Source organism: Sminthopsis crassicaudata, chromosome 3 (assembly GCF_048593235.1).
Source record: "Sminthopsis crassicaudata isolate SCR6 chromosome 3, ASM4859323v1, whole genome shotgun sequence".
In the NCBI taxonomy this organism is placed as follows: Eukaryota; Metazoa; Chordata; class Mammalia; order Dasyuromorphia; family Dasyuridae; genus Sminthopsis; species Sminthopsis crassicaudata.
The window spans coordinates 50,346,428-50,368,098 of record NC_133619.1 but is presented as its reverse complement, the minus strand read 5'-3'; the positions used below and the strand labels follow the sequence as shown (position 1 = coordinate 50,368,098).

At 31.8% G+C, this 21,671-nt stretch overlaps 1 protein-coding gene across 1 annotated transcript in view; it reads right to left on the bottom strand.

Moving 5' to 3' along the window:
- Positions 1-21,671, bottom strand: part of ATR (ATR checkpoint kinase) — a 102,835-nt gene that overhangs the window by 8,028 nt on the left and 73,136 nt on the right. Inside the window, exons 33-45 of the mRNA XM_074298438.1 lie at positions 21,248-21,427; positions 20,380-20,539; positions 18,928-19,107; positions 16,288-16,430; positions 13,593-13,690; positions 12,565-12,797; positions 11,690-11,824; positions 9,884-10,087; positions 8,708-8,851; positions 6,491-6,641; positions 5,551-5,707; positions 5,302-5,455; positions 3,283-3,434 (exon numbers count right to left, since the gene is read on the bottom strand). Of these exons, the coding sequence (XP_074154539.1) occupies positions 3,283-3,434; positions 5,302-5,455; positions 5,551-5,707; positions 6,491-6,641; positions 8,708-8,851; positions 9,884-10,087; positions 11,690-11,824; positions 12,565-12,797; positions 13,593-13,690; positions 16,288-16,430; positions 18,928-19,107; positions 20,380-20,539; positions 21,248-21,427 (2,091 nt within the window). The remainder of the gene's footprint in view (positions 1-3,282; positions 3,435-5,301; positions 5,456-5,550; positions 5,708-6,490; positions 6,642-8,707; positions 8,852-9,883; positions 10,088-11,689; positions 11,825-12,564; positions 12,798-13,592; positions 13,691-16,287; positions 16,431-18,927; positions 19,108-20,379; positions 20,540-21,247; positions 21,428-21,671) is intronic.

Below are 21,671 nucleotides of genomic sequence, written 5' to 3'. Positions count from 1 at the left end.
TAGACCTGTGGAGAAGGAAGGAATTTATGGCAAAAAAAAAAAAAAAAAAGAGAAAAATCAGAAATGCGGAAATGGAAATATGAAATGCAGAATGGATAATTTTGATTATATTAAAATTTTTTGTACAAATAAAACCAATGAAGCCAAGATTAGAAGGGAAACAGAAAATTGAAAAAAATATTTTTTACATTCAAGGGTATCATTTCTAAAATATATAGAGAAGTAACTCAAATTTATAAGAATAGAAACCATTCTCCAATTGATAAATGGTCAAAGGGTATGAACAGAATTTTCAGACAAAGAAATTAAAGCCATTGCTAGTCATATGAAAAAATGTTTTAAATCACTATTTATTAGAGAAATGCAAATTAAGATAATTCTTCAGATTGATTAAGAAGATAGGATAAGAAAATGATAAGTGTTGGAGGGGATGTGGGAAAAACTAGGAAATCAATACATTTTTGATGGAGGTGTGAAGTAATCCAAACCATTCTGGAGAACAATTTGGAATTATCCTCAAAGGGCTATCAAACTGTGCATATCCCTTGATCCATCAGTGTCTCTACTGGGTCTGTAACTTAAAGAGATTATAAAAAAGGGGAAAATGACCAATAAGTGCAAAAATGTAACAGCTCTTTTTTTTGTAGTGGTAAAAACTGGAAACTGAATGGATGCCCATCATTTGGGAAATGGCTGAATAAGTTATGGCATTTGAATGTAATGAAATATTATTATTTTATAAAAAATAATAAGCAGGTTGATTTCAGAGAGGCTTTACATGAATTAAGATTAAGTGAAGTGAACAGATCCAAGAGAACATTATACAAAATCATCTGCATCCAGAGAGAAGACTATGAGGACTGAATGTGGATCACACATTCTTGTTATTTTTGTTTACCTTTCTTGTTGTTATTGTTTCCTTGCTTGATTTTTTTCCCTCTGATTCATTTTTTTCCCCCTTTTGATCTGATTTTTCATGTGCAGCATGATAAATGTGGAAATACGTTTAGAAGAATTACACATGTTAAACATATATTGAATTACTTGCTGTCTAGGGGAGGGAGAAAAATTTGGAACCCAAGATTTTGCAAGAGTAAATGTTGAAAACTATCTTTGCACATATTTTGGAAAATAAAAGGCTATTATTTATTTTAAAATTAAAAATTGATTTAAAACTTTTGCATTTTTACAACAGTTGGAAATGTTGGCATAAAATCAAGAGATCCTGAAGAAACTCAAAATAAATCTGACCCTCTACTATAAAGTGGTCAAACGCTGTCCCCGAAAGGTTAAGAGAGATGCTATGGCCATTTTGCTCTTTTTTCTTTATAACACTGTTCACTTTCCTTAAATATTTTCCCCAATTCCTCTTTACTTACCCAAATCTTATTTATTCTTTAAAATCCCATTTCCCTATAAAGCCATCTATGACTATCTTAAGGCTGTCAGTAGTGAATTCAGGGGTCATGACAAATGGCAGAATTATATGGTAGTTAGTTCTAAGATTTTTTGACATGGCTTCTTGAAATTCTTAACCAAATTTCAGACTTAATGATATGTACGATTATTGTAACCACAAACCAAAAAATTGAAATCCACAATTACAAGTTACAATTACAGAAAGAGCAAAAGAAACAAAGAATAGAAGAAAAGATAAAGACAGAGAATAGAAGGTAAACGATTGAAAGGTTATTAATGTATTATAAATTATTATTAACCTCAATAACATGGTAATCCTTGGGAAAACTTCAATTGGCAGATCCATTATCTTCAAAAAAAATCCCCACTTAGAAATCAGAAGTTCCTTAATTCTTTCAGGGTATATTACTTTTCTTCATACTCTACACCCAAATGGCAAGTTACTAATACATAAAAGTACATTCTTTAAAATCAAAATATCAAGAAATTAATACTTATCATGAACCCACAGGGTGCTATTCTCACCATCATTTGAAATAATATACTTAAATGTAATTACTTTTTAAAATTCATAGTAATCTTTGTTACACATCCAGTAGACAACACACTTTTTAAATGAAAAACTCAACATAAAAAAACTCAAGGTTTAAAAAAAAAATTCAACTGAAAAATGATACTGAAACAATCATGGAAAGAAAATCAAAGTTCTTTTTGTGGGGGCAAAGAGCTGGTAACTAAGGATGTCGACTGGGAAAATCACTGAACAAATTATAGCCTATAAATATAATGGTAAGGAATGAGACAATTTAAGATAAATTTGTATGAATTGATTCAGAGAGAAATGAGTAAAATCAGCAAAACAATCTATATAATGTAATTGTATATGACATTATAAAGACAAAATCTGAAAGACTTAAGAACTCTGATCAATGCAATGAGCAATAATGATTCCAGAGAACTCAAGATGAAATCTAACACTTCCTGACAGAAGGTGATGGATACAGGACACAGATTAAAACATGTAATTTTTTTTTGACATAGCAAATGCAGAAATTTGTCTGGCTTGATAATGCAGGTTTAATATGAGAGTTTTGTTTTTCTTTCTTTTCATTGATGTAGTAGGTGGGAGAAAAATGCTTGTTAGTAACTGAAAAACTGAAAAAAAAAAAAAAGTTTTTTTTAAAGAAAGAAAATCAACTGTTTATATAAATGACAATGCCTTGAATAATGTTATATTACATATAATATATAATAATTTTGTTTGACAGTCACTCCATTACATTTACAACAATACATCAAGAATTCTGTTTGAAGTTCAGGAATAATCTGCCTAGAGAGTACATACCTTTTATTTCAGATTTGAGTTTTATAGTTAAAATAACCTAACTTTGTGTAAAATTTGTCAGGTATTAATTAATTCAACTCTTCTATGGGAAGAGTTACATTTAAAACTTCTAAATTTGGAGGTAATTTTTTTAAAAATGCGGAAAATTTAAGAATCAGTTTTCTCTCATTTTCCTGGATTCCATTTTTAGTTACCAATGCTATATAATATCTGGTTTATTTTCAGGATGGCAATTATCTTTATATTTCTGTTAAATCACTCATTTCCATAACCCCAAGCCTCAAAGCTTATAACAGAGATGCTACTGAATATATTAATCATAAAAGAAATTAAAAATAAAATAAATATGGAAAATAAAAAGGAGATAAGAGTACTGCTGTTTCACTACATATGTACCTTCTGCACAACGTCACAAAAATGAGAGGCATTCTCTTTTCCAACAGAATTTACTATACAACAACGAAGATGAAATTATTGCTTAAATCCATTCTTTACTAGTGTAATAAGCTCTTAGTTACCTCATTAAAGGTTCTCTTTGGTCACGCATCAGTCTCATTGTTACTTCACATGCTCTTCGAAAAAGACCTTCTGTTCCCATTGGACCCATTCCATTGACCATGTTATGAGTGAGGCGAAAAGGTACAATCTCTGGAACTTCAAAAGTTTCTCCCTTAACAAGCATAATTAAAAAAAAAAAAAAAAAAAAAAAAGACCATAAACTTAGCTTTGTGCCACATGCATAGAACTTATCATCTGCTTTTAACAGTAACAGCATAATGTCTAAATGATTTATGCTCACATGTTAGGAATTAATAAACCAAAAATATCCCTCATAAAATGTAACTTTTGGAAATCAATTTGGCAAATATTCTTGTCGTTCAATCATTTTCAGTCATGTCCGATTCTACATAACCCCATTTAGGTTTTCTTGGGAAAGATACTGGAATGGTTTGCCATTTCCTTCAATTCATTTTATAGATGAGGAAACTAAGGCAAACAGGGGAAATTACTTCCTCAGAACCACACAACTAGTAAGTGTCTGAAGCTAGATTTAAACTCAAGAAGAGTCTCCCTAACTCCATACAGCACTCTTTCCATTGTGCCATCTTTCAGCCACTTTGTAAATACTGGACTAGGACCCATTTTCCTCAAACATTTTAGAGGCAGGATTGGCTTATGAAGTACTTTTTATACTTCCATTAGCAAGTAACATTGCAATTTATTTCCAATTCCATTTTATAGTAAATAGTGCTATTTAAAATATACATTTTACACTCCTCTCTGCAAGAAATGAATTTTAACTTTCTAACTGAATGATCTAACTGATTATATTCATGGACAGCAAATAAAACTTGCCTTATAGGGCCGAAGTGAACACCCTCACCTCACCATCTTAGAATTAGAAAAGAAATTTAAAAATTCATTAAAAAAATCCAACTTATACCTAATCAAGAACCCTCTACAATACATTTAGCAAATAGTTACTTAGACCACAGATATTCTAACAAAATAAATGAATTAATGATAAAAAAAAAAACAAACTATATAAACATATGGTTTTCTAAGTAAATGTGACGTAAGTAAGCTATCCTTATGTATGGCTTCGACACCTTTGGTCTAGATGTTGCTTGAAGACATCTTATATTGTCTTCAATAATATAATAAATAATAATAAAAAATTTTTAAAAAGATAAATAATAAAAGGACTACATCTTTTAAGACTAATACCCATTCCATTTTTGAAAAGCCACATTAGAAAATTTTTTTTAATACTAAAATAAACCTTATAATTTGTTTATTTGCAGTTTCTATCCCTTGTAACTACTTCTACCATTTGTAGCCAACCAAACCAGTCTCACTCCCTCTACCAACTGATAGCTTTCAATTAGTCCAAAATAGCATCAAATTCAAAATCTTTGTCTTCTGGGTACAGTTTCCTATCTCCTTCAACTGGTCCTCATATGATCCTTCCTAAGCTGCCCTTTGCCCTGAGTTTTTTATCTTCTTTTTTCATCCTTTCTTCCCTTGATTTTCTATCTGTTTTCTATTCTTTTGTTTTGTAAATCTACTACCATTCCTGATTCCTTGGTAGATGAAGGAAATATTCTCTGGTACCAAGGAAATATTGGCTAAGAATGACAGCATGTTATAGTGGAAAGAGACTCCTATCTCAGCTTTGATACTAACTTTATCATCCTTGAATCTTCAGGGCCTCCCATTTCCTGATGTGAAAAATGGGAATAATACTGCCCCTTCTTGCCACATAGGTTTGTTGAAGGGAAACTACTGTAAATGTTAAAGTGCTATAAATGATTGCTAACTCATTTTGCTTTCCCATTTGCAAAACTGAAGGAGCTCCAGACTTCTCCTACCCCAATCACTATCCATTAAAAAAGATATGAACTCTGAGTCAAAAAATCACCTGTCAACACCTGTACTTATGCTACTTACCTGCTACTTATGACTAGTTAGCAAGGATCAATTATGTCAACAAACTTGGAGGAAAATTCTCAAGTGATTAAAATTATATCATTTACCTTATTAAACAGACAGTTGAAATCCACATGTATACATTCACCAGTCAAAGAATCAAAAAGAATGTTTTCACCATGTCGGTCTCCAAGTCCCAGTATATAACCAACCATAGACATTACTGCTGTGGAACGGCAATAGGCTGATCGGCTACTGTACCTGGTTGGAACAAAATACTATGAATATGACAGCTCTCTGTCACACCATTAAGGCTGTGAACATAAACATCTAGCTAAAACAAGTAAACAACTGACCATGAAGTTGGGTCAGGAAATGTTCTCAGAAACCACTCGTGGAACACAGAAGGGTGCCTTGGTAGCAAAAATTCTCGGAACACTTTCAATTTTTCAGACAAAGCAGCTGTCTTAGGCAGCATGCACTGGCGAAGTTCCTTTCCTGTCATGTATACTCCTACAAGGCACAGGTTTTAATCAGTTATTTTAACCAAATATGAAGAAGAATGGAATTTTATAATTAAAAAATGAAACAAAAAATGTTTTGTATTAACACTGGCTGAAAACAACTGTGACAATAACATCAGTAAAAAACAAGAGTAAAAGGAAAAGATCTCAATGATAATCAAGGCAAAAAAAAATTTGCTATTCCATAAAACAACAACAAAATAAAAAATTATATTGTCATTTCCTAATTAGTCCAAGTACAATATCTGAACTGTAAAACTCAACATCAAGTGAAAATGGAATAGCAATTTCTTATCAATATGTGATCAAAACTAGGGAACCCATTTTGCTATAGAATTGTTTTGAAAAATCCATTCTAATTTGGGGATAGCCCCAAAGGTCCAAAAGATGGGCCCCTTGTGCAAATCCCAGAGGAAACTATAATTTGTAGGATGGAAGAAATTTTTTAATTTTCTAAGTTCAAAACTTTTCTAATCAATAATTGAAATAGCAAATGTTATACCAGTGTGGAATGGGTCCCTAAGAGATATTCTAAGTTGAAGAAGTCCTAAAGCTTCTGAAATGGTCTCAGGTTAGAGACCATGCTCAAAGAAATATTGTATAATTCAATATGAGTCCTGTTACGTTTATTTCATGATGCAAGACATAACAGTCTCATGTCAATCATAATACCCATTACAAGCCCAAAAAGAAAAAAAAAAAGTATTACAATGTGTTCATTGAAATCATAGACTGATATAATAAATTAGTATCAAAGAATGTCTTTCAGTACCTTTTTCCTTATACAGTTTAGTCAGAATAAGTCTCAATCCAGCAGTGTTGTTAACCCATTCAATGATGCCACATTCATCATTTAGGGGAATAACTGCATATGTTCGGATATGAAGCTCTCTTCTGCGAGACTCTGCATCTTTCCTTAAGCACTATTTTTTTTTTCAAAATGACAAACAATATAAAAACAATAATATAAAGCTATAAATTTCAAGATATACAACTTTTCTTAATAAGAATAGTATAAGTTAGTTAGCTAAGGATCACTTCAAAATGGTAGAGAAAAAAACTATGCTTCTTTAACAATGAAAAATTATGGCTACTTTATTGATCAGTAATTTCTCAGAAATGTTTAATTCTTAGGAATAAAAACTGTCACCTAATTCTTGTGAGCATAAAACTATGACCAAAAGAGAAAAAAAAAAAAAAAAAAAACAAAAACCAATAACACCTATAATGAACTATGCCTTTGTCTTTAAGTTATTCATACTATGTTTACCCTTTAAATATTCTAGCTTTGTATGACATCTTTCAACAGACTAGAAAGTTATGCAAGTGTTATTCATTCTTAAAACATTCCTAAGAGGGTGAGAGGAATAGTTTTCTTTCCAATTTTAGAACTTAAAGAAATAAATACTGAGATAATAAGTACAGCTCCCTCATCTTGAGCCATCTGCTCTATTTCAAAAGAGCCGTTTAGTGGGTTTTTTTTTTTCCAGGTTCCCAAAAAACTATTTCACACTTGTTAGGTTAAGTAGTTGCTGGCAAAAGGAATGACACTAGGTAAGTAGTTGCTGGCAAAAAGAATGACACTATTTTGAGACCTATATTTAAATATGTGGTATAGTTAATATAGCAATATTTAATGCATAAGGTACATTTAAATATGACCTTTAACTTTTCATTTTTGAAATATCAAAAGAACTTTGGCATTAGGAAATTTGGCTTTCAAGATAGAACTATGCTAGGAGTTCACTGGTTAAGATTATAATAAAACATCAGATTTTAAAAAATAAACTATTTAATATGCCACCAAGATTACTCATAATTCCTAATGTTGATAAAGGCAAAGTCTAGAAAAGAAGTTGACAAATTTAGCTTGAAGCCAGAAAAGGACTCAGAAATAACACATGAATAACTATTGAAAAGATCTATAATTAAGGTACTTGCTATTCGGGTAAGGAAAAAATGAACTCTTTGAAATACTGGATTTTTAAATTATTCATTTTGATTTTTGTTATTTTTTAATGTAGCTAGATATAAGCAAATTATGAATAATTTTGTCAACTTCATGATACTACCATTTGAGGTTTTTAAATTTTACTTTATTTGAAATAAATTCAATGAGAGCAGAAAACATGAAGCTTAAAGAAAACAAGAAAAGTACTTATTTAATAGCAAAACTTTGGAAACATTTACCCAAGGAAATAAATGATATTTAATGCTTAGTTAATTAAACCTGGATTGACAGAAACCTAAACAGTGTTACTAAGGGAATAACTTCACTTTAACTCTTAAGGCATCTAATTAATCAATCCTCACATCATATATGAGACAGTTTTAAGAAGAATCAGTAATAGAGGGTCAGGCCTGGAATAGGATGGCTTGAGTTCAAATCTGACCTTGGACACTTAACGGCTATGTGACTCTGAGTAAGTCATTTAACCCCTTTTGCCTCAATTTTCTCATTCAAAAAATGTGCTAGACAATGAAATTGGCAAACCCCTTTGATGAGAACACAAAGAACTAGACATAATTGAAACAATTAAACAACATGTATCAAGCTTTTTGGTTTGAATTGAAGAAAACAATAGAAATGTTAAATGCCATTATTAATCAGTGAGTTTGTGTCTTATAAAGCTGAAAGAGAAACAAGGAAAGACATAACTTGCTCTTTGATATTTTGTATATGTAAATGGTTTTCAAATCATGTACATGGTTCCCCCCCACCCCCAAATCAAATAACCAATACGGTGAAAATCCTATTTAAAAATTTGACTTTCTTTTTTTTTTTCTTTTTTTTAATAATTTGGATAACATGAAAATATTTTACATAATTTTACATATATACTTGTTATCACATATAGGAAATTTAGAAAAGTTAGAAAATTAGAAAATTTTGAAAAATAGTTAAGTCAAAAATAAAAAATATACACATGTTTTTTGGGGTGGGAAACTAGTAAACAAGTGCTGAAGTAAAAGAAAATTATTTACAAACCTTATTAATAAGGGAATTAAACTCCATAAGTCTACAATCTTTTCTTAAATCATCTTTTGGCTTACACATAATGATATAATATTTTCCATCTGATCCTTTTAAAGAAATCTTTTTTGGCTTCTGAAGTGATGGAAGAATTTCCACCTAAAAAGATCATCATTAGAATATAAATTTTTGGACAGTAAAAATGTAATATATTGCCTATTAGGGTATTAGCCATAAATAATTAAAATAATGTAATAACTGACAACTATAAAATTGCTATTTTATCAATTCTGTTCAAGTTTAATGGTTTTCCAATGATATAGCTCCCATTTCTTTTTGAGCAGTGAGCTTTCCTCAATATTTCTGTGAAATAGGAATTCTAAGGTTTGAAGTCAGGCTTTCTGATACCAATCGTTTTCCTATCATTTGATCTTGTTTCTCAAATATCTTCATTTCAGTCAATGGAAAAACTACAAGGTTTAACATATGGCAATGAGATCTACTTTTTAATAAAGATATCAGAATATATATATGTCCAAATGAATCATCACACTGAAAGATGTGACCTTTTAAGAAGCTGTAAGGTTATCCAATGATGTTGCCACTGCACAAAATGTTTTGGGAACCCTTCTTTTGAAATTGCCATATAGGAACATTATTTTGAATGACTGCAATAATAACAAAAAAGGAGCCAAAAACCATTTCTGAGGCAAGTATAACAAATGAGGTGAATGCACAAGCCAGGTAAAATCAGGCATGGTTAAAAATAAGACATTAAGTAAATAAGTTTGATTTTTTTTCCTGTGGCTTATCAATTGGCTCTGAAGGTAATTACAAAATTATGCTGAACAAAAGTAGCAGAGTGAAGTTTTGGCTTCAAAAAGCGACTATACTGACAGAGAACAGTCATTTAGCTATATTAACAAGTTTGCCCAATAAAAGGATATTTTATTATCTGGAGAGTGGTGTGGTAGAAATAGCATTGGAATGGAAGTCAGTAGTTATGCAGAGTCCATTTTAGCCCCAGAACTTGTTAGATGTGTAATGAGGTTAGTTCTGAGTCTCAATTCCTTCATTTGTTCTACTACAATAATGATGTTTTTCAAAAAAATTAACATCCATGTGTTAATGAAGAACAGCAACAAAAACATGTGGAAATGAATGATATTATCAGATAATTTTCAATCTTACCACATCATCAAAGCCTGAAATATAGGCCCAATGTCCAGGAAATGGGTCATGGTTAACATGAGTTCCAGGAGTTGATGGAAGAGTTGGTATCATGACAGATTGTAAGGGAATTAGTATTTCACTAAATGTTGGTTCTTCTACCAGTTTTTTAAGGGTTTTAAAATGAACATTCATGCTCAAGGTAGAGCTACTACCTCCATCAACCTAGAAAATATAGATAGTACATTTTTCATTTAAAAGTTCTCAAGTGCTTCTTAACCAAAAATCCAAACCAAGCTTTACCACCATAGCTCCTTAGTTATTCCCCCCCCCAACAACAAAGCCTTCAATTCAAGTTTAGTAGACATTTACTAAAAGCCTATTACATGTAAAATACTATAGTAAACCTACAAATATAAATGATGATAAAAATAACAGCACAATTAAGATGTTTTATTTAAGCTCAAAATTCTATCATGAACTTTAAAAAAAATGGTTGCAAAAATCCTAATGATATAGATAGACTTTAGATACAAATACTAATATTTCAAACATAAGGATGAAAACAGCTATAGCACAAAGAAACTAAAATGCTCTATATAATATTTAAAAAATTAACTGGGTAAGAGTTACCGTCCCTTTTAATCACAGAAAAAGAATCAAGAAAAAATAGCTTAAAAAAAAAACAACAACAACAACTATACAGCAGAGTTAACAACAAAATTAGGGAAATATTTGGGCATGTTCAATGTCAATTCAGTGCTTTAACTATCTTCTTTTATTTAATGTTCAAGGTAAAAGAATAAATGCAAAACAACTTAAAAGTGAACTTTTGAATGCATTATTTAGTTTGAATATATTTATACTGTTGGTAATGGAAGAAAAGAATAATTGCTCAAAGCCCTTAAATAAATGTTATGATCAATCTTTTGATAAATAACGAACTGAGTAAAAATGAACTCTATTAACAAAGTTATTGGTAAGGAACAAATTAATAATAACCCATTTTTATATAAATGGATTCAATGTTTGTAATATAGTAGTTTAAAGGAAAAAAAAACAACAAGGATCTCATAAGCTTCAACAATCAATTCCTGAATAACTAAGTCACTGGACTATCTTTGCATAAAAAATCTGGTATAATAAAAAGCCATTGCTGTTTGAGTTGTTACCAAAATACCCATATAAATCAGATATTAGAAACCTGTAGTGAAATGAAGTAACATTTCCAATATTTTTCCCTACTACTAAAAAGATCTAGTTTTTCTTTGCATGGTTACTAATTTTTATATATTATAGTTCTATAAGCAACCTTTCTTATTACATATAGGTCAATGTTCTTAAATATATCAAAGGATTTAAACTATAAAGACAAGAAAGTAATAAGAGAGAAAAACTTTAAATAGCTAAAAATAGGTGACAGCTAGGTGGCGCAGTGGATAGAGCACCAGCCCTGAAATCAGGAGGACCAGAGTTCAAATCTGGTCTCGGACACTTAATACTTCCTAGCTGTGTGACCCTGGGCAAGTCATTTAACCCCAGCTTCAGGGGGGAAAAAAAAAAGCTAAAAATATTGTATAAATAAATATTTAAATGGATTTTTGAAAATCCCATACTTAAGGTTTATTCTGATGATAAAAGCTCATTGAACATTAAAATAATGCAGTTTAAAAAGAAAATCCTTTACGAATTGCAGAGTTAATTTAGGACAAGTATAAAGTAAAGTGGCTGTTATGAAAGATAAAATAATTCAAAACATGCTACCAAAAATGCAATGCAAAACTTATCCCATGGTTAATGTGTAAATAATAAGATTTTTTACTGTACCGATCTATTGCACAATTCGAGAAGTTTATCTGTTAGGCGAGTTGCATCACCGATGAATTTCCCTAAAGATTTCTTCATCTGGATAGCTTTATTTAGAATTTCCTTGCATCTGTTTACACGCATGGGATAAGAGGACTGCAAGAAAAAATTATACTTTTAAAATTCAATTTACATATTTACTTCTGAAATACAATTATTTATGAAAATTTGAAGTATAATATAAATCAAGGACAAAGGAAATGAATTTTCATTAATAATTCACAACTTAGTCATAAACAAATATGAGTTATAAAAGTGATATTTCAGATGACTAAAATAATAAGAACACTAACAAATATATTATCATTTGTCTACTGTCAAATTATTTCATTATAGACCAAAATTATGGCTACTATTTTAACCTTACTAATGTACTGATTATAATTAACTCAATTTCCATGACAATTATATATAAAGAACTAAAAGTTTAAGTTATGGTGTTTAAAAAAACTCACATGTTAATTTTCATTTTTTAGTGAGAAAGAATTTATAATAAAATCACAAATCCAGACATAAATATCAAAATTTTTCTCTGCACAGCAGACCAACAATTTGGGAACAATTTGCAGTCTTAGAAAGCTGTTTGGGGCACAGTGATTAAGTTAGTAGTATTGTGTCTGAGGCAGGTGCCTGAATCCAAGTTTTCTGAATGTAAAACCAACTCTCTAGCTTTCTTGTCATGCTGCCTCTCTTTTGCTTTATATTACTCCAAAAGAGGAAAAGAACCTGAGAATTTTTTAAAAAATTTAGTTTAGTATAAAACTACTCCCAATAATTAAAATGAAACAAATACTTATAATTTATTTTTTAACTGTATATTATAGTTATTAAATTACCTTCGACACAGCTGTCATCATCCACATTGCTTGTTGAGGATAGGTTAGAAACACTTTGACAATAATTTCCATTAAAACAACAAAGACCTCATCATGAGAATGACAGATTCGAGAGATCAACTGCGAAAATGCTGTTAGAAACTGGTAAGGTGCCAAATGATTTGTATGCTCTGTGATCACTTTGTTTATTTTGGCCAAATCATTTCTCATTTGTAAACGATCAGAACGACCAGCTAGAAGAAATATGACAACAAATCAGTCTTTTGGAAGTATATATTTCTAAGTTTCAAAGCTTAAAAATAGTTTTCCCCCAAACTTTCACTTCTTAACCTCAGTTATCATCATCTGCAAAGACTACAAATCTGCCTACTTCCAAATAGAGAAGCACTCCTTATCCATATATTAAAGTAAGGAGACCCATTGAAGGTTATCAGTTGTAATCTGAAATAATAGGATAAATAAACCACTCTATATGTGGAAAACCCTTCAGTTGTTGTCACTGGCATTTAAAAAATCAGAATTTTACAATTCACATCTAAAAATCTCCTTACTGGACTAGATGGAAATTGAAGTCTAAACAAAGTATTATCTAAAGTTCCAGAATTCTCTGGAAGCAAAAGTGTCAAAGATAAGTTTAAATTTTTTTATTGGGGGGTATAATCTGTTTAGCTCAAATTATAGGTAATCAAACATTTCTACTACACTGAGCACCATGCAAAAATGCATTAAATCTTCAATTAGTATGAACTGTCTTCAATTCATCTCTCTATTTGGGTAGGTCTCATAGGCCCAGATGAAGGAAGATGCAATTATTCAGGTAATGGCATGTTTTCCCTTAGGAGTTCTAAGACATATACTACATGACCAATACTCCTAGGAATCAAACTGCAGCTATTTAATTTGCTATTTCTCTAATCTCTACATCAAATTTCCATAATTTATTAAATTAGACTAATATAAATTTAATTTTATAAAAAACAATTAATTTTCTTTGGAAAATATTTGTCATATTGTAGAAAAAATAGTACCTTTTTCCCATTCATATGCTTTAGCACCAAAATCAAGCCACAGCGATAACATTCTGGGCATTGACTGATATATGAATTGGTTGCCATATTGCAGAGACCTGTAATTGCATAATCAAAGAGTATTATTAGTACCATATTATTTTTTTTTAATATTACAAGGTTTGAAATTGAGAGTACATATAGAATTCTGAAAAAAATAGCAAACAATAAGCATTTATTAAACTCTTACTAAGAGTTCACTATAAGGCTCTTATAGTATGTCAAGCTCTGGGGGTAAAAAGAAAAAGTGAAGACAGTTTTTGCTCACAAGGAGCTTAAACTCTAAAATAAATTCATATAAGATACTTTAGATAACAGATTTTTAGAAAGAAGGAACTAACAGCTAAGAAGATTTAGAAAGTCTTCCTGGAGAAGGTAGTACTTGAACTAAGCCTTTAGGAAAACTTGAAATTATCTGATTTCACCCTTTTCATATCCAATGGCAACTGCATTGCGAAGACCTTTGGCCAAGGTAAACTACATTTTTAGCTAGACTATATTCTATATATTTTTTTCTTTAATATTTCTCACCCATTGACATAAATCTAGTCTAGACCGTTACTATCTCATTCGGGCATGATGGGAGCAATACTCCAACTCTTTTCCTCATGAAAGTTAGGTTAGTTTTTCCATGAGAGATGATTTTAAAATGTTTACTGAACTTGACTGGCCCAAGGCTAAGGCTAAAGCTTCAAGCCTCCCTTACAATAGCTTCCTGAAGGTCTCTTCATTCTGACCTAACTTCAGAAAAAGTAGAAAAGGTCCACCTTAGTTGGTGCCCTTGATATATAACATTTATGTTTTCCATTAGCTATGAGCCATCATACTGCTAATCAGATGTTTCTATATGGAAATAAGAAGCTAGAATACTTTTCAATATCTTATTTGTGCTATGACTAATTAAACTTCCTTTTGTTAACTGCTAAATGACTTACGAGCTATTTATTTTTCATCTTATTACTGATCATGATATGAGGAGGTATCAGTCCATCTCAGATCAAGCCTACCCTTTCGACCTGGAGAATCACTGAAGCATCTTCTTAGGGGTTTCAAAAACCTTTCATCTCTTTCCAGCCCTGCCTATCAATTCTAGACTACTTTTCTGAAACACTGATTTCACCAACTTGCTCAGCTTCTAAAAATCTTCATTGCCTCCTCTCTGCTTAGACAGAAAAGTTCAAACTCTTCTGATTGAAGCTTTTTACAATCTGACCCTTTACTACTGGTCCACTTAATTTTCCACTAACCATTCCCTTTTCTCATCATGAACCATGTTTACATTCCATGTAGATCAGGAGTTCTTTTTGTGGTACAGACTTTTTTGGTAGTTGACTGAAGCTTGTGGACCTCTTCCAAATTGAAGGAAATGTTACAGGTTAGCAAAAACAAAAGTATTCAGTTTGTTTTGAACCAAATTCACAACCTTACTTCCTGAAATTTACATACAAGACCCGTGAGGAAGAGGGAAATTTTTATAGAACCAACGGACAGACCCTTGAACTAAACCAATATCCTCACTTTCTTTCAAAAGTAGCACATTTACTACACTCTTTGCACATCTGAATCTATAAGAATTTTGGAATTTTCTCCTCCTCAAAGCATTTTGTATATAAAATTTTCTGATGTGTCATACATTTTTTCTGCCTCATTACACAATGAAAAGATATTATTATGCATTTTACAAAATCTTTTACATCACCTAGAAGAATGGCAGTTGATATTCAATAGAAAAAGAGCATATTAAATATAAACTGATACACAAGATGACACATTCTAAGGTATAATTAGATAAAGATCAATGATATTCAACCCATTATTTACAGCAGAATAAAATAATCAGCAAATTCTTATTCACTTTTCTTTTGTTTACACTTCAATTATGAAGAGGAATATATAAATATTTCTGCCTCAACTACAAACCATTAGTAAAACTGGATTCCATAATGTCTGAATTTTGTATTGGGAAGTGAAGCCCAGCTAAAACTGATAAGTTAAAATCTCTGATTCAAATATATTTCTTTATTGAAATAATTATTGTTAATATGTTGCTAAAAGCCAATTAAGTAAACTATTCTGTCCAATCTTTGCAAGTAAGAATATAATGTAAAAAAGAAGATAAGAATTATCCATATAAACGAGGTCTAACATCCAAATGAGTTTAGAGTTCAAAAGTTCATTTGTTAGTTGTTTAAAAGTCAGAATGCATTTTCCTATATAAACAACTTTTCAGTAATTTCTCCCAATTAAAATTTTTTGGATTCGTTGACTAATTAGCAAGAAAAATTCTCTCACAAGTCTGGCAGAATATATGGTCATCAATTTTTATGAATTATATTCTATTTCTTCTAATCCTAGGTATTTCTGTCTGCTATTTCATTCAATTTCTAATAAATATAAGTTGGTCAGCATTATGGAAAACAGATAACTTTTATTACATATTTTGCATTAAAGATCCTACTGCAGACATTTTCAAGAATTTCTAAATTTGAAATGAGACATTTAAAATTTTCCCATTTAAATATTCAGCTAACAAATTATATCATAGATAAAGAAAGAAATAGAACTACTTAAATCCTAAATGTGATGAGTTGTTATATGAGTATAAATAAGCTAGCCAGCTATTCACCAAGCAAATATATTACATCTTAAATTTTACCTTCCAAAGTGAAGAACAATATATCTTATTAGGTCTCCCTGCTTCTCCATTTTGTTGTCAGTAACCATAGGCATCAATTTGTCATAGTATTTAGCAAGATAAAAGTGTCCATCCTCCCATTCTGGCAAGAATAAAGTTACATCCTGAAAATGATAATTTGGAAAACTTGCCTTAGAAAATATGTAAAATATGTCATGGGAAATTCAAATAAATCTTCTTAAAGGAAATCTAAAACTTTATAGCTTCTCCCAAATTTTTCAAAACAATCTTTCATAGTAGCTTATTTAAAAAACTAAGCCTTAGTCAAGTAACTAACAAGATGAAAGACTGGGCATTTTCTCCAGTCCTCATAGACACTCCACAATAAGAAACTGTGCAGAGGCTTTCTCGGCAGGTCCTAACAAGCTCACTTTCACAGTGGGCAGGGAGATTGGCAGAATGTTTCACCAGCTTGTTCTCTGGGCTCCATTCAGTAATTTGTTCAGTGCTAAAGCAAACTCCATCCCTGTCCTCCCCGCAAATGGAACCAACAAACAGCAGGCCTTGACTGGGCCCACTTCTTTGCCTAGAAGAAGGAAGAAGGAAGAAGAGAGTCACTGTGCTTCAGGTAGCAGTGTGCTGTAGTGGTCTTGGGCCAGAAAACTAAGGGACAGAGGGACAGGAGGCCAGGGGCTCCCAAGTGTGTGGAGAAAAGAGACTGATATCCAAAGAGACAGAAGATCCCATGGACTCATGGCATGAAATTCGCAAATGGTTTAAAAGAGCAATAAGAATATTTGAAACAGAGGTTAATGAGTTATGAATGGTAGAAATTATGGCTTACATTGCAGAAATTACTAATAGAGAAAAAAACCTGAATCCTAGCAAAGTAATTGCTTTGGAATAGAAAAATACTGAAGTCAAGGACAATCTGGAGGAAAAGAAGCAAAAGGCAATTAACATTAAGAGAATACATGGTCTCTACACAAAAGTAAAATACTGATCTTGAAGATCACAAGATACATTGAAACAATTTCAAACATCAAAAGGTCACCCAGAACATGACAAGTCGAAAAACATGACCATCAAAATGCAAGAATTGTCCAGAATTTCTTAAAAGAGAAAATAAAATGGCAAGCAAAAAAACTCCTGAGATCACTTCCAGAAAAATAAATTAGATTTTTAGTCCTTCAGGGAATTTATGCTACCATTACATTTCTCTAGCATTTAGCATACTATCAAGTATTCAATGAAAACAGCTGGCAGCTAGGCAGCTTAGTGAATAGATAGACCTGGAGTCAGGAAGAATTCAAATGCAGCTTTGTACAGTTAACTGTGAAGTATTTAATCTCTGCTTGCCTAAGTTTCTTCAAATGGAAACTGGAGATACTAATAGCACCTACTTTTCAGGTTGTTGTGAGGATCAAATGAGAAACTATTTGCAAAAGGCTTGGTATTGTACCTGGCACATAGTAGGCACTTAATAAATGCTTTTTAATTTCTTTTAATATTGTACACAAAGTGTTTTAAGCAACTCAATAGAGCTCTTGGAATAAGAATCTCAATAATCAGCTATACATCATTTAAGAAATAATTTGCCTATAGCATTGATAATTATTTTAGAATTAAAGGTTTGCAGAGATTTCTTTATCTCTAGAGAAATTTAAAAAAACCACTTGACATTTACCATATATGTTAACAAATTGAGCTGAAGTCTTTTTCTTATACTTTAATCTAAAAGATTTAATTTTCAGTGTTGTGGGTTCTAACAGCTCCTCCTAAACTAGAAAAACTTATACTACACATCCAGCAATGGAATGACAATAAAAGCAGGAGAAGCAGGGAAACCTAACAGATTGGTTTATAAACTTGTACTACACATCCTGCAATGGAATTTCTATCATTCTAGGACTAACATAAGTAAGTCCAGAAAGGCTCACCATCAAACGTTTGGCAAATAATCTAATTTTTCCATCAAAACAATTTAGGAAACAATTTTCTAAGACAGCAAGAGATTTGAAAGTGGAGTAAATACCCACTGTAACAAAATTATGAATTGTTGAAGTACTGAAATAAAAGGGGAAAAATACGTAACTTGTCAATAAGTAATTTTTTCCCCAAGGTGAGATTTGCACCCACAACAACAGATTATGTATGGTAGCTCTCCTCATCAGACAAGTGACCAAATGATAATAAATCAAGAAACTAGCTCAGAATTTAAGCATCTTCTTTTTCATTAACAAATTGTAACCATAGCCAAGTCTCAGACCTTATAAATTTATTTTAGTTAAGTTAGGGAATTATAAATAAAAATAGCATTTTTTTTCTTCTAACTTTCTGATAAAAAAAACATATACAAGTATACAAATGATCAATAATGTTGATATTTACTCATAATTTTAGTGAACATAGTTCTTTCTCATTCTGGAGAATTCGGAACATTTGGAGTTCCTTGGATAAACTGTCCAAATATATCTTCTAACTTTAGTATGCTATTTAAGTTTAAATATTTATTAGAAATGATCATAGTACGAAGATGAATCCTAATTACAAACCTTAGTATAGGTAAAACATAAGGCAGAAATCATATTCTATTATTTGCTCTTGATTATTTGTGTTAAAATTTTAATTTCTATTTTCTCAGTAAAGGATTTAACTTGCCTTATATTTTTTCATAATTGCATTGCTTTCAGAGTTGGCTGTTTCTTCCATAAACCGACCCACAAGTAACATAGCTCGACCATGGATTAATTTATTCTTGTTGTCAGCTGGAGCTTCATTCTCAGGAAAACATAACTCGACCCCTTTCTGAAGAACAATTAAGGCCTGGTGAACATCACCCTATAAAAAAAAATTAAAATGTTTTCTTTAAAACAAAATATTCTTGTCCACAACAACAAAATAGATAGTCCAAAGTATTTGGCCTAATGTTGTGAATCTGCAAGGCCATGGAGTCTGCTTAATGTATACTACCACATGCTCTTCTGATCTGATTCCTATTTAAGAATTTCAAGGCAAATAAAATTCTATTTCTATAACAATAAATTCCTAAGGGCAAAGGTTTGAATATTATGTAAAAATCCCTCTAGCAGTGAGTACCATGAAATATGCAAATGAGTTTTTATCAACTAGTGATTTATGTGCAAAGATCGATTATTTCTTGATGGGAGAGAAATCACTATTTCCTGCTAGGAAATATTACTTCTATTCATTTATAATCCTATTTTTAAAAGGATTACAGTATCTACAACTGATAAACATTATAGTCTCAACCTAATATTTAATATGGGTCATATGTACTTGATAATTCCATACTGGTGGGTACTATGACTACGTAGTTTGGAAAGTAAGTTCATCTTGTTATACAAGTCCTCACCACAGTCTCTCCATCATAATAAGCCTGACTTCAGGACCACGGCGTAGGTCAGTCTCTATGAACAGACAAAATGGCTTTAGAAGTAAAGTTTTACTTCAGAGTATCTTTTTCAGAAGCAAGAAAAGAATAAGTAAAATGGAAAATGTCCTTAGGAATTGAAGTCTCATTCTGGGGGAGACTGTGGGGCAGCTAAGGGAGAGTTAATTCTGAACTGTGACCTCAGGAGATGAGACATGGGCTAGAGATTAGGGTGTCAATATGAGCCTCGGAGGAAGAGGGAGAGCCTCCCAACCTCAGGCCTAGAATGAGGAGAAAAATAGATTAGTTTATAAGCCATTCCCCTGCTCTCAGAGCTTAATCGCTAGGAAACAAGAAATGGTTAAAAATAGTGGGATGCCTACTATATTCAAAATAGAACAAATAGTCTAAGACATCAAGACTAGTAGGGAGACATATAAAGGACACATGAGAAGAGTAGAGGTTTTGTCAATAGTCTTTTGTCCAAGGCGAGAAAGGTACTCAGTGGCTTCCAAAAGACAAAGGAGACAGGGATGCCCAGGCATTGGCACCAGGCTGTGGGAGGAAAATGAAGAAGGCCAAAGGAGACTTGGGCATTGTCATGAAGCAAGAGTCGAGCCTTGGCTCCCAGTGGGCCAGTTCTGACTTCTCAAAAGCTGGCAGAGGAAGCAAAGCTAAGGGTATCAGTCATACGTTGGGGCTGCAGTCTGCTTGATTACCTTGGACCACAGCCACTTTGCTCTTTCCACATACAATTCGGCAAGTCGGGATTCTCCTGCATTAAGCAGAGCATTGTAGGCTGTCTGGTGGTGGCCAGCCTTTCGGGCGACTCTGGCACTCTGCAGCCAGCATTCTCCAACCATTTCGCTATAGTCTGGTCTAAAATAACAGTCCAAAGTGCATTATGTGAAAAGCTGAAATGAAATATCTGACCTCAACATTCAATCCAACACTTATTTATATGGAGAGTACTGAGATACAAATTGGAGAAATAAACTTAGTAACAGTCCCAGAAAACAAGGAAGTTGCATGAAATTTTCTTTCAAAGGAATATAACAATGACTTATTTAAATGCCGATTCGTAACTTTTTTCAAATATTTAAAACTATCATGTAGTCTAGGCTCATGAAAATTGATCATAACAAACTGATCTGTATGGAAGGGTATAAAAAAAACCTTTAAATACATGAATGAATGAACGAACAAGATTAAAGGTAATAAAAATATAAAGCTCATTCTTTACCATATTCCAATTTGTAAAGTTGTTTCTGTTATAATTCTGTAAAATAGGTATTGCTAACATTATTATCCCAGTTTTCAAAATGAGAAAACTGAAACTTAGATGAACTTCCTCTAAATTGTGCAATCAGTAAATGTAAGACAAGACATCAATGTAGGTGTCTTGATTTCAAACTTAATGTTCTTCCTACTAATTCACGTTGATTACATTCCCAGCCTAAGTGTAGCTCTGATAACACAGAGGTAGACACCGATTCAGACAAAAAATTAGGATGCCAAAAAATTCCCAAATAAAGCTACTACACAATGTGGAATTCATAAAGTTCAAAAGAAAGCAAAAGGGCAAACCTTTTTTTGAGACTCAATAAAGCTCGGCGAAGTGCCAAAATAGGCTCTTTGGCTCGATAGGAATTCTGGGTCATTTCTAGACGAGCTAACCAGTTGAGGGAATCTTCTTGATTACTATCACTTGGAGACTGCTGAAACAGAGGTTTAATACTATGTTCCAATTCACAGAGCATATGCAACCTAAGGGGAGATGAGAAATCTATTTAAATTAAAAACTAGTCAGTCACATGAATCAAATTACTCATGAAAAATCAAATTAATTTTCAATTCAAAAGAATAAAATGTGCAATTATAACCAAAGTATTTCTTCTTGAGGCAGGAGTTAGAAAATTAACCTCCAAATCAAGGAGACTTTTATTCAAAACTGGCCTTAGACACATCCTGGCTAGGTAACTCCTGAGCAGGTCACTGAATAGCTCAGGTG